This window comes from Psittacula echo (genome assembly GCF_963264785.1).
Source record: "Psittacula echo genome assembly, chromosome: 16".
Taxonomy (NCBI): Eukaryota; Metazoa; Chordata; class Aves; order Psittaciformes; family Psittacidae; genus Psittacula; species Psittacula echo.
In genome coordinates this window covers 516,782-529,825 of record NC_137752.1, presented here as the reverse complement: position 1 = coordinate 529,825, position 13,044 = coordinate 516,782, and the positions used below count along the sequence as shown (strand labels likewise).

Sequence of the window (13,044 nt, the reverse complement as noted above, 5' to 3'; positions counted from 1 at the left end):
GTTTTCCTGCGCGGCTGCTTTGTAGGCTTGGGAGATGCTGAGGTCACCCCGTAAGCATCTGCTCATAAAAGCAAAGGCAGTTTCTCTCGCTCCCTCCTCACCAGCAGCTTTGCATAATGAAGATACAATTCCAATGTCCTTGGCTTTGCTTAACAGTCACACGTGGGGCTCGCTGGATTTTGGGGTGTGCCTGCCCATCCACTTCCTCTGCCGAGCAGGGGCAGTGCATGGGCTGACATCAGAGGTGCTGGAAAGGTCTCTCTGAAATGCAGTCCTTGTCCTAGGTGTGGGTAAAGGGCTTGAAGCTCGGCTGGTCCCAAACTGGGGTCTCCAGCACGGGGGGACATTGAACACATGGGCTATGCCTGGCAAGAGGCACACTCGGATGCTCTGGGACAAACCATGTCCCTTTGCACCCCTCCGGAGAGCAGGAAGTGCACGTCTTTTATTCCTTATGGACCACAGAAGGTGCTGCTCAGCAGAGGTGTTCAGATCTGGTTTACGTTGCACCGCTGGACCCTGCTTGGCCGGGACACACTGGTGCTGGTTTCATTCGGAGAGCAGTGTGGGTGCTGCTCTGGAAGCCACAGGGATGGATGTTTAGGTAGTTACTTGTTTTTATTGGCATGTTTCTTTGGACTGCAGGGGCTCGGGTACAGCAGAGAAACTGCTCCTCAACCTGCTAAAAGATTTCCTTGTGCTGCTCTGCCACAAGTTAAAAATGGGGGTTTCAAGGCTTTTGGTTTAGCAGCATTTTCCAAGGTGAGGCAGTTGCAGAGCCTTGTGAGGATGTTGCTGAAGTTCATGGCGTACATCCCTGGTCTGTCCATCCCCGCTGTGAGTTATCCCTGTGCTCCCCAGTGAGCGGTGCCGCCTGCCCAAAGTCTTCTTTAACATGGGTCAAGCCGTTTCCTAGTGATTGGTTGTGCTGTTACCCCAGAGGGTTTGGGGTTCGAATTTTTCCCCCTTTCTTCTTGAGAAAGTTGTTTCTGGATTCCCCTTTTGGTTTTATCCATCTGTTATCATCAACTTGGAGCTAAAGTGTGGAGAAAATCATTCCGCTTTCTTGAGCAAAGCACAGGGATATGCGGATTTTTTAAAGATGCGATAATGTGGTGAAACATAAATTTATATGAGCTGTTATTTTCTTGTCTCGTAGTCTCCAGAAATGCTGTGTTCAGATTTGAGCTAAAGATAAAGCAGGGCACGCTGCTAGCCCTTGGGCACTGCAGTGCGCTGTGCTGAACGCTGCGAGTACTCCCCTGCAGAATTACCATCTCTGTTATCTGATGATGCAGCTTGCTGCTTCCCCACTGAATTTCCATCAGAATTATTCTTGTGAGAATTTTTGCAAGTTCCAGACCACAAATAAAAGCAAATCATAATTTTTCAGAGGACATATCTAAAATCTGGCACAGCATGAGGCGCTTCTTTCCAGAGATGAGTAATGTAACACAATAGTATGATTTTAATTAAATTCAACAGCCTTTGGTGTGCTCCAATGTGTCTTGTTCTGCAGGGAAAGAATTGATTCCAATCTGCTTTATAAAAATGGCTCTTGGGCATTAATCTCCTGGTTTTCATCCATCTTGCAGCACGTGACCAAAATTGTTCCCTGACTCTGTTCCCATTTCACAGATGGGAATCAAAACTCGGAGGTCGAGAGTGGGACTGGAGAAGCAGCTCCAGGTCACCTCTTTGCTTGTCCCTGGTCAGCTGTATCAGTAGCAGTCCCCTCCTGCTACATCAGTAAATTAAAGGCTGCTTTAATCTGCCTGATCCCACCAAAGCTGCTGCTGAACGAACGCGCTTTCAGCCGAGTGTAAGCATCTGGCAGAACCCCCATGGTTTTCTTTGGACAGCTCCTGAGCTCATGAGGGCACAACAGTGTTCCCCAGTAATTATGGCCTGTAGATGCCATGCTATGGAAACATTTATCTGCCAGATCCTGAGCCAGGAAGACTCGGCTCAGCCCCATCCGTCCCAGCAGAGCTGCGGAAGCTCCTTTGCACCAGCCTGAGGCTCTGGTCCTTTCCATTGCTGAAGGAATCCCTTGCAGAAGGGGCAGCAGATGGGAGCAGCTCACGTTTCCTGGGTCTCACTGTCTCTGCCTGCTTTTTAAAGCACTCAAATGTGATCGCTGGGCTTAGGACAATAGCAGGAGATGATTCTGCTGGTGTTAGAGGCCGGAGTCCTGCTCCCAGTAGGGGTTGAACCAAATCCTTCACTCTTCTGTGGTGTTTGCACAAGCCATGAAAACCTGGTCACAGGTCTGCCTGACAGAGCATCTCTACCGTCAGCAGCCCCTGGTAGGAACAGCTCCATGGGATGGGGGGCAGCAAGTGGGACATTCCCACCCTGCCTGCTTCTCGCCAGTCTTTCTGTTCCCAAGGCTGGTGTAGAAATCGAATGAAGACAGGGAAAAGAGAAAATAAATGATGCCAGATCCTCCCTGCTCGGTCACATATTGGATTTGAGGCTACGATGCTGCTGTACACAGTTATCAGACTAAAGCTGACCCACCCCTGACCCTGTGTATTCTCTGTGATGGTACCGCAGAGGTGAAGAGCTGGCTTCAGTTGCTAGGACAAGGCACCCAGATGCTGAAATATGTTCATAAATAAGTAAGTCTTCCTGCTGTTGCTGTTGGAAGCGCAGCCTACCTGGCTCTTGCCATTAAATAATTCAGAGGAGAGTGCATCCAGGCTGTGCATCACACAGTGCCTACACCCACATGGAGAGTCATGGGGGTGGCTGATGAGGATACAGCGTGGGATGGATCATGGGCAACTCAAGTGACCACCAAGAGCAAGGCAGGGGTTCTGCATTAGGTGCCAGTGGAATAGTGATTGATCATCCCTGTGTGCTGTACCGTGGCTGTGGACTGCTCTTGCCTTTCCTTGTCAGTGTGTTACATTGCAGGGCGCTGTTTGCTGCGTGTGTGCAAGTCTCCAACACACAGGGTAGCCTAAATGTTTTGTAAGATCAAGCGGGTGCTTTGCATCGTGTGTCGAGAGCGATCATCTGCTCTAAGTCGTGTCCTCAAGAGGAGAAGCTCACTCTAAACTCCAGAACAAATTACTTGGTCTTTTCTTCTCTTCTAGGCGCTAACACAAACGCATCAGATCAACCCCACTTTCGTTCTCCTCTTTGATCTCTGGGAGCGATGCTGCTGGATGCTGTGGGGTTTGTCTGTGAAGAAGTCTGCTCTGGGAGGTTTATTATCTCTGAGAGCCTGTTCCGGGGGTGTGTGAAGTTTCTGGGGCTTTCGCTCTTCCTCCTGAGTGGGATCAGGCTCCTGCGGAGCCGCTGGTGCTGCAGGCAGCCGGAGGAGGCACGAGCACAGCCAACCCCAGGCTTCCTCCAAACACCCATCCTTCAGCTCCAGGTTTTAGATGGTCCATTTGGTAACCCTCTCCTTGCGTGAATTCCCTTCTAATTGCATTCTGTGCATCCTTATTTAGCCATTAGCTACTATTGCAGAGATACAGCTTATTAATTCCTCCCCTGCCCTGACTTTCACTCCGGTGCTTTACTGATGGTCAAGGTGAAGCCGGGGGCCGATGGAGCTGCTGTCCCCATGAAACTCTCATTAGAAAGTATTTTTCTCTCTTTGCTGTCTCCTTGTCTGACTTGAGAAGGCTTATCACAGGAACTGATTACACCTCAAGCCAAGATTTATGGTTGGAAATATGTGCTTGTAGTTTTAATATTCTTTGTGGCTCTTTTACTTTCTTTCTGGCACGGTGAGCAAAGACAAGGAAATAGAGATTAAGAGCAAAAGATGCGTGTAAAAGAAAGGAGGTCGTGCCTGGCGCTGAGTTGTATCTCTTATTCTTTTAACAAGTGCTGTTCAAGCAGAGGTCACTCCGATTCCTCCTGTCTCACTGGAGAAATGTCGCTCCTCCTCGCCAGCTGGGGCTGAGCTCCGAGACAGGTTCCCATGATGGGGTCTGGCACTGCAGGAAGAGCTGGTGGCATTTTTGTCTGTGCCTCACATGGCTCTTGTGTTTATCGCTGATCTCCAGGGGACAGTAGGGGAGGGGAAACACAGGTTTGATAACGATCCTGGGTGCCTCCAGCCTCTCACTGCACCTTTGTGCTTTGCAGCTTCTCTCCAGAATGGGCATCCCCCCAACCACAAATGCATGGGCAGCTTTGTGCCAGATTTGAGGTGTTGGGACAATTGTCCAATGGCACTGGCCTTGCCATGAGACTGTGAGAGCCAGCACAGCCCCATCTGCTCTTCCCACCCATTGCTGTCCTCCCTCTGTGTTGGTGCTTTGCATGTGGGCATGGTTCAAGGCTCCATGGGTCCCATGTGTCTGCATCTCGCGCAGGGCATGGCAGCCAGGATAGCTGCTGGAGCATGGAATCGCCTTGCCCTGGGGCTGGGGTCACTTTTCCCTCCTGGGCTCACCACCTGGTTGTGGTTTTAACTGAACTCACTGCAGGTTTGGGCATCATTTCAAACACTTGGTCTAAAGCTGTGCCTTAAAGGAAGGGTGAAGTAAATCCAAGGGGGGCAGGCAGATTCATACTGGAGACAGGATCCAAAAATAGCACATTGGGGGTAACCAGGCTGTGTGTTGAATCCTTCAGGAGAGGCAACGTGTTGTGAAACAGGGAGGGTGGAGGGAAGTTGCTCTTGGGGCAGTTAAAAGTTCACGTGTCCAGGTTCGCTCCCTGTAGCATCAGCATCCCAGGGGCACCTCTGCCTCCGCCGCGGTGCCTCAGGGCCGGGCTGCAGCCACATTCCCTGGCTCCAGCTGGAGTGGGGCTTGCCCGGCACAGCCTCAAGGTGCATCCAGCCCTGCAGAGCCACAGCCCGCATGGCCCCGCGCCAGCAATAGTTTGGGTTTAATTAAAGCAGTATTTTTCATCTCCTTCATACGTTATTTGGTTATTACTTCGGAACAGGCCAAGGAATTCTTGTATTCCCCTCACTCCCTCTCTTTCTCTTTTAATGTGCTTTCTCCCCCCCTCCTTTTGCCCTTTTGGTCTCTTTTCCCTCATCCCCCAGGTTTTAACTTTTTCCGGCTATCGTTAAGTTGTTAGGACAAGGAAGCCCAGGGTTTGTTAAGGATATTCATCCTGGTGGGATTGGCTGCTGGCAGGGGTGGGAGACACTGGTGGGATGCAGCTCAGAATGCCCTGGCTGGGCAGGTAGGAGCTCGCAGGTAGAGAGGCTCCATCACAGGGGACAGGAAGGTGCTTCTCTTGCTCAGCGAGTCCAGCACAGACTTGGATGAGATTTGTACCGAGTCCTTTGTGCTGCACCAGCACAGTGCAAGCAGCAGCTCAGACCCGGCTCTGTGAGGTGCTGTTAAATGGTGCAGCACTCAGGCAGTGCCCTGCAGTGAACCAGTCTCTCCTGGCTTTTTGTCGTGCTATGCCAGCACTGCCCATGGAGAGCAGCGGGGATGGGATTGTCCTGGCTAATGCCTCCATAGGAAAAAATGTATTTGCAATGAATATTTTGTTCCAAGACGCCCTCTGCCCAGCGGGGTCCTTGGGCTGTGGCTGTGGTGACCTGCTGCATGGGGACACACCAGTAACGCTGTCGTTTCTGTCCTTCCCCAGACCCTTCCCATCGGAGGAGACCACGGAAAACGATGACGATGTGTATCGGAGCTTGGAGGAGCTGGCAGAGTAAGTGGCCTCACCTTGTCATGGGGGGACATGGAAAGGGAAAAGTTTCATTGTGGATCCAGCAAAGTGGGATGAAAGGTGACAGCAGGGCTGGGAGAGCTGTGTCGGCTGCTTTGATCATCATACCAGGTGATCCTTGTGCTCTCCCAGTAGTCTGTCTATTCCCACGTAGAGCCCTGGGAGGCATCACTTGTAATAGGGTTGAGCATATGGGGGGCTTATTAGGGGACTTAGGAGGCTGAGCCCATGGGGAGCTCCTCTGCCTGCTAAACCCATTGTTAGCTGCAAGACCCCAGGCTGGGATCCATCCTCTGGGCTGGCTGAAGCCAAGCTGCTCACTGGGTCCAAGAGGGTACCCACTGCTAACTGAGTGCTGGACCCCCCCCATGGCATTCTGGGGCTGTGCGGGTGCTGGCACACGGGTCTGCATCCCCTGCAAGTGATTTCTGACCACACCAGCTGAAATCACAGGGGATGCAGACCAGTGATTGTCCCACCTGTCCCTGGTGCTTGGTGGGCTGTGAGGCGATGCTGCAGTGGTTTCTGTGTCTGTGTTTGTCTGGGTCTCTGGTGTTTTGCTGCCCATGGTGATGAATATAACAGGCTTTTAAAAGCAACCTTGAACTACAACAATACATGGTGAAACGCGGGCACTATCGGCATTCAGTGGCAGCGTTCCTGCCAGCCAGGGTTTTACTTATGAAGTGCAGCCTGTTTCATCTGGAGGGAAAGTCTGCATGGGTGGATATGTGGCTTTATACAGTTAAATATTATTGTTCCACAACATAAATAATAAGGCTCCTTAATCCAATGAGTTCCTTATGGCTTCAGTTATTACAAAAGTAAATCATAAATTACTAGCCGAGGGAAGGGAGTACCCTGGAAGCCCCCACTCCCCGCCTGCTCTGGCAGCTACACTTTAATAACATGTGAACTTATAAAGGGATCCTTTCAAGAACAACATTTTTCTCTCCCTCTTGTAGAGTTCTCAAAATCCCTTTAATATTGGGGTTTAAATTCCTGATTCTCACACACAGATGTGCTTTTAATTGGAGAAGGCGCTATGTGTGAACTCGCACCCAGCGCTGGTGGCTCCTGCAGGGGGTCCAGGTGAAGCTTCTCAAACTGTTCCTTGGACCTTTGCTCGTGGCTGTGAGTTGGTTCCTCTGTAAGAGGATCTGGGATGCCCAAGTCCTGCACTCAGACGGCTTCAGGGTTTATTCCTTACTGATCACTCTGCTTTGTCCCACATTGTCTCCAATTTCTAACTTTCTCTTTCCCCCCATTCTTTGCAAAATCCTCTTCTTTACATCTTCAGTAAGAACCTCTGGGGGAAGGCGCCTGTAAATCATGGGGGTGTTGCAATAATTCCTTCATCCAAGTCTGTGCTCCTGGTGCATCCAGGTTGTGCATGGAAACGCAAGCCATGGAACAGGGACGTGGTTCACCCCTAACTGTAGAAACCCTGAGAGCCCCTCAGTACCAGTGCTGCCATCCCGCTGCCTGCAGACCCATCAGCAAGAGTCCCCCTTTCTCCTTTGACAAGGAGCATCTCTCCATGCTTGATAAGGAAAGTTTCACTGGAAGCTTGCTGGTCACAATGATGCGTGCTGGGCACTGCTGCTGGGCGCTGGCAAACGTGGGACCACATCAGAAAAGCTCTTTCTTTGCTGCTGCCAGTCTCCAAACAACTGAACAAAGGCATCATTCATGAGCTGGGCATGATTCAGTCCATCCAGCATCTTTGCATTTAATATTGCTGATAATCCAGCAGCCTTGGGAAGATCCAAGTGCATCCGAAATGCTTCATTGGAGGCAAGGAAGTGATTTTCGCAACAAGCAGTGAAGCTGCCCAGTGCATGAAAGGAACCGTGCCTGAGCTGGACGCAGCAGTCCTCCTTTTTGGAGGAGAGACCCCTCCACCTTTGGGTGTTTTTTCCACGCTAACATGGTGCATGAGTGCACCTGAGTCATTGGTTTTTTCCTCTGGATCATTTTGGCAGGATGAATGGTTCTGTCCATAAAACCACTGTAAGAAGTGCTGCTGCAAGTGCCCAGCCTTCTGTCCCTTATGGGCCGAGGAGGGATGATCCCGGTGGACTCAGCACCACCGGGAAAGATGAGTGTCCCAAAGGGAGCTCTCTCTGGGCGTTGTGCTGCTGGGATAAGCTCAGGTTAAATATTGAGCTGGTTCTAACAAGACATTTTGGGGGCTGGTAAAAGTGGGTGTTTTGGAGAGCATCAAAACTCTTCATTTCAACCCCAAACGGAGCGGTTTGGTGTTCACCTTTGGGTATCACAGGGGTTACACTGGGCTGCGTGCAGCTCCCCGGTGCTGGGTCAGCCACCAGCAGGTCAAGGCACAGAACTGCCTGGAAACAGCTATTTGTTTAAAAAACCCAACAAAACCTCAGCGCAGAAGCCAAGAGAGCGGCTGGTGCTGGGGAGGGGAGGACAGAGGGTGTCAGGGGAGCTTGGGAGTTCTCTGTTTCCCCATCCCCAGCCCGCTGGCCCCTGGTTTGCTGCGCGGGCAGATGGCAGAGCCGGGGCAGATGGCAAGGGCGGCCTCTGCGAGTGGAGCCTCCTCCGTGCCGGGGGGAGCGGGAAAGGGCCGTGTCCCCTCTGCTGCCTGCTCTGTCTCAGCGAGCCTTGACCCCAGCACAGCAGCTGACCCCTGCAATCAGTGACCCTGGTGCTTGTGCTGAGGATGCTCCTGCGGGTCTGCAGTGATGGGAGCTGCTGCTTCCCACGTGGCTGCTGAGCATCCTCCCCACGAACCGCTTTCCATCTCTGGTGGCTGTTTCAGCTGCCCCAAACCACTCTGGTGCTTCTGAAGTTACACCTCACATTTAAGTTATATTTGCTCTGCTGCCACTTGATCTCTCTCCAGTTATTTTCTCTCATTAAACTGATGAGAGCCTTTAATTCTGGTCCTCTTCAGAGCACCAGAATGTTTTCTGTCACGAACCTGCTGCAGTTCATGGCAGTGTCCCTCTGTGCTGGCACAAAGCCCAGCAGGTTCGATGGGTTACATGCACCATGTGGGGTGGGGTTTGGGTTGTTTGGTAGCTGTTTGTGGAATTTGGGCAGGCAGAATTGCTATGAATAGTTTGACACGAAGCATTTAATTTGCATGATTTCTACCTTTTTTTTCTATCCCTTTCGAAGGGAATTGGTTTGCGGGGAGAAGTTGTGGTGTTGTAAAAAGGGCAAAGACAGTGTTTTGAACAGGAGCTCCTCACCAAACCCTTCACTGGAGCCAGGAGCTTCATCCCACAGGTCGGTGTTCCCAGGTCTTGTTCTGAGCTGCATGTCACTGGAGATTTGTCCCCAATGGAAGCACTGGGGATAGTGAGGTGTTCCCAAACCTTTCACCACGGAGAAGGGGAGTTGCAGGAGATCTGCCTGGCCTCAATTTCTCAAGCGGTGCAGCTCGGTGGGGCACAGACTCTGCCACCAACCTGTCTTCTGCCATGAGCTTCCTGCTGAAGGTTCTCCTTTCATTGCTGTCACCAGCGTTGCCTCCCTGCATCTTCCAAGACAGTGATGTGCTCAGCAGAATTTCTCTAGCGTGTTAAAGAAGTACTGAGTAGAGGAGCCAAGGTAAGATAAGTTAGCTGCCACTTTTCTCCTGATTTTTGTAGTGTTGGAAAAGCCACCCTTGCCAGCCAGTTAAACGAATGGCTCTGTGGGACACAGCACTTGAGCCTTTGCACTTGTAAATGTGTCTTTTCTTCTTTGTCACCGGTAAAGGTTTTTATATGTGCTGCTACTGCCATTGCTGGGAGCATGCTAGCTGCTATAACTGGGTGAGGCTCATTCTTAGGATTATAATGTTCCAGTTTGAATGGGGAACATAAGACCTGAGTAGAATAGGTGGCAAAAGGCTTCTTCTGCTATTTCCAGACACGTGTCTCCACCCAAGTACAATCTGGCTAATTAAAACCCTGCAAGATCTCGAGTCCAAGGGCTTGCACATCTTGCACTCCTTTGCCCTGAAACGCAAGCCTGCCAGATGTGCTGCAGATACAGGGCTCTGCTTGTCCTTGTCTGACAGGGACCCTGAATGAGGGGTTTGGTCGGATGAACTCTCTATTTATAGCTGTAAGTGCAGAGTAAGAATGAGAAAGTGGAGGATTAGTGGGGTGAACTGGAGCCTGGCAGCTGCCCTGGGGAACCTGCACATTCCTTTCCAGCCTGGACCTGGCAGGGCTCTGAGGTCTTCTTGCTCTAAACCTCAGCCACAGGGCTGGAAATCTGGAGTTGTGTTTGGGTTGTCTTATTTTAGCTCCTCTCTCTCCTCCTCCTCTGACTTCTGCTCTTGGTGGTCCTGGTGGTTCAGAGCAAGAGCAGTGATGTGCTGGGTTTGCCCTGAGGCCTTGCTTGGGCTCATCCTTGAATTCTTGAGCCTGGTACAAACTCATCAAATTCCCAGAACAGCTTTAGTGGATTAAGAGGTTCTTCAGTGGCCTTCAGGACCCCCAGAGCTTCCCTGCTTACCCTCCTCATCTGCGCTGGTTCCCAGCAGTGGGAACAGTGGGACCGGTGCCTTCACCCAGGGCAGTGAGGTTCTTCCTCAGACTAACTCAATTTTGGCTTCCTATCTGGGGAAATGGCACTGGGAGGTACTGGGATCATGGAGGGACCCTGCCCTTCCCCAGCTCCCTCCTTTTGTATCCCTGTTTGTCTCTCACTCCAAGACAGCAGCTTGGCACCAGTTCCACTGCTAAGGGAGCTGCTCCTTGGCATGGCTGCTGCCTGCTTGGGCATGTACTGAGCAGGCATGGCCAGGGAGGAGGAGCTCAGCCAAAAGCATTGGTTTTGCCTGAAATTGCCTTAGGTATGAAAAGCTTTCCTGGCAAGGCAAGATGCTGCCAGCCCAAAGCTGGTTACATCCATCCCAATAGCAGTAATTGCAAATGCTGGCATGAATTGTGAAGGGTGGATAAAATCCCTTCCTAAACCCAGAACTGTCAATGTATCTCCTAATCCAGGCAGTAGATCGTAGGCTCTGATACCCGTGGGTAACTCGCAGGCTCTGCTGCTTTTATTGGAAGAGTAAATTGCTTTTCTTTGTGAAGAACAAGGTGAAGATATGGCTTTCCTTGCTCAAGTTGTTCAGTCTAGGCGTGACATGCTTGGGATGCTGAATTTATTGCCTCCCACAGCAGGGGTCTGTGCTGGACATGGAAAATACCTGCCTTGCTCTCCTTTCCCTTACGGCATTTAACACCAGTGTGTTCTTAGATTGCCACTGGCTAAAATCATCCCAATGCCTGTTCTCTTTTAATGGTGGGGAGGGGGTGTGTGTATTTTCAACCCTGGCAGACAAAGTGCAGAGACTGATGCAGATCAACATGAGCAAAGCAGCAGCATCAGCTGCTGTGCACACACCAGGAGAGGCTCATCTGCACGTTTTACTGCTCTCCATAAAAACAGCACCTCTGGTGTTCTTCAGAGGTGTACTGGGAATGGGTTTAATAAATAAGGGTCTTCTGGGCAAAGGTGGTGTTGTTCTAGTACCACCATGGCTATCGGGTTTGAGCATCTCTGGTGCCTCTCCCCTAAGCTCTGAAGTGGAGGTGTCTTTCTAGATGGCCCCAGGACAAGGGGGTTGTTCCTAATTTTTGCCTAATGCCAGAAATTGGAGATGGAAAGTGCTCGTACTGGTGTGGATGGGAGGGAGCGAGTGAAACAGCAGGGCTGAGCCCCTTCGATAGAGCAATGAAAGTGGTGAAGTGCTGTCAGGATGTGGCTCTGGGGGTGGGTGCAGTGTCTATGTCATGTGGCTCTTGGCAGCTCTGCGGGCAAATCTGCTGTGTTGTCTCTTGGTGGGCATTCCTGGCCCTTTCCTGGTGCCCCAGAGGAGCTCTGGGTAGGGCCAGGCTAGGGGAGGTCCATAGGACCCCGTCCTTCTCAAGGCAGCCTGAGATTTAGCAAAACCCCATCAGCATCTCACGCTGCCTGCTGGGCTCCTCACAGTGATGTCCTGGTGTGTGCCCAGCCACACACCAGAGCTGGTGGCTCCTTGGTGATGGAGGAGAGGAGGCCCCTGTGCAGCACCAGGCTGGGGTCTGAGGATTGGACGTGGCACCTGGTTGTGCTTGTGTGGGGAGAGGGCGCTCAGGATGCGGGGCTCCGGGGTCCTCTCAAGATGCTCTGTTCTCCTTTGCACATGGCCCATACCAGTCATTGAGCGGCATCCGGGCTCAGCTCCAGCAGCAGCAGCCCGCAGCTCTCCTGCAGTCGTGTCACACCAGCCAGTCTTCTGCTCGCGACATTAACCCGACCATACGCTCCCTAATGGCCCTCGAGCCAGAGGAGTGATGTATGGAGAGACAGGCAGCAATCCGAGAGGTGCGGGTGGGAACATTCATCAGGATCTGGGAGTTACTCGGTCTGGATAAGGAGTGAGAGAATATAAATATTGGTACAGATAATACTGGTGGCGGCAGCACTTGGGAAGGGGAAGATGGATCACGAGCTATTAGTAGGCATTATTACAGCAGCTGCAATGCATCATTCAGGGAGAGTGGGATGGATACATCATGCCAGTGTATTTATTTAAAATCCCCAAATTTTTATTAAATAAATCTGTTTATAAAAATAGAAAGAACTGTATTTAGAAAAGAAATAAAGGCCAGTTTCGCAAGCAGATGTACTCTGTTGCTCTGTGCTATGTAGTATAGAGATGTCGAGTGTTACAGTTTGAGTGCAGTTCTACACCTAAATATATTTGTCTGTAATTAATACCCATGTTGAATGAGACAGCTCATAAAACACCGAGCTCTGTTTGATATTCCAGCGTTTCATGCTGTGCTGATCCCATGGGGCTGACTTCAGTGGGAGCCGTTAGCAATCAACACCTGTGGATCTGAGAGCTAAAATTGCGTCTCTTAATTGGTATTTACTATGGGTTGAATTTTCAGAAGTGTTCTAAGACTTGGGAGTCCCTGGCAGGGCTGCAAAAGCTCAGATGTCAGCTCAGTACCTCACAGCATCAGCTTTAAACAGAAACTGAGCTCTAGTGATGCCTTTCAAGCAGGTGCTTGCAGGGGCATCTCCAAAGTGATGTGGCTGATTTTGAGAGCGTGACTTTTGCTGCTTAATTTATCCTTGTTGTAAACATTATCACTGGGCTCTGCTCAGAACTGGGGCTGAGCATCACCAGGCTGAGCATCAGCCGAGCTCACCTTATGGTGACCAGGAGAGTGCTCCCCTCCTCTGGGTAACATTAGAGGTAAAATTGCCCAGTTTGCCCATCAGTGCAGGGATTGTGCTTTATGGGACTTGGTGTATCCCCATAGAGAAGGTGGATCTGGAGCTTTTAAATCTGGACTGGAGGGAAGTGGGGCTCTGGCTGGTCCGGGTGTCACTGTGGGTCCTGCACAG

The 13,044-nt window shown here is 51.1% G+C and overlaps 1 protein-coding gene across 4 annotated transcripts in view; it reads left to right on the top strand.

The window, feature by feature from the left end:
- The window catches only part of VAV2 (vav guanine nucleotide exchange factor 2), a gene marked incomplete at its 5' end in the record, with an annotated part of 104,012 nt that overhangs the window by 67,788 nt on the left and 23,180 nt on the right, over nt 1–13,044 (top strand). For all 4 annotated transcript variants that reach the window (XM_080630621.1, XM_080630619.1, XM_080630622.1 and 1 more), the window contains one exon: nt 5,584–5,652. In XM_080630621.1, coding sequence (XP_080486747.1) covers nt 5,584–5,652 — 69 coding nt within the window. The remainder of the gene's footprint in view (nt 1–5,583; nt 5,653–13,044) is intronic.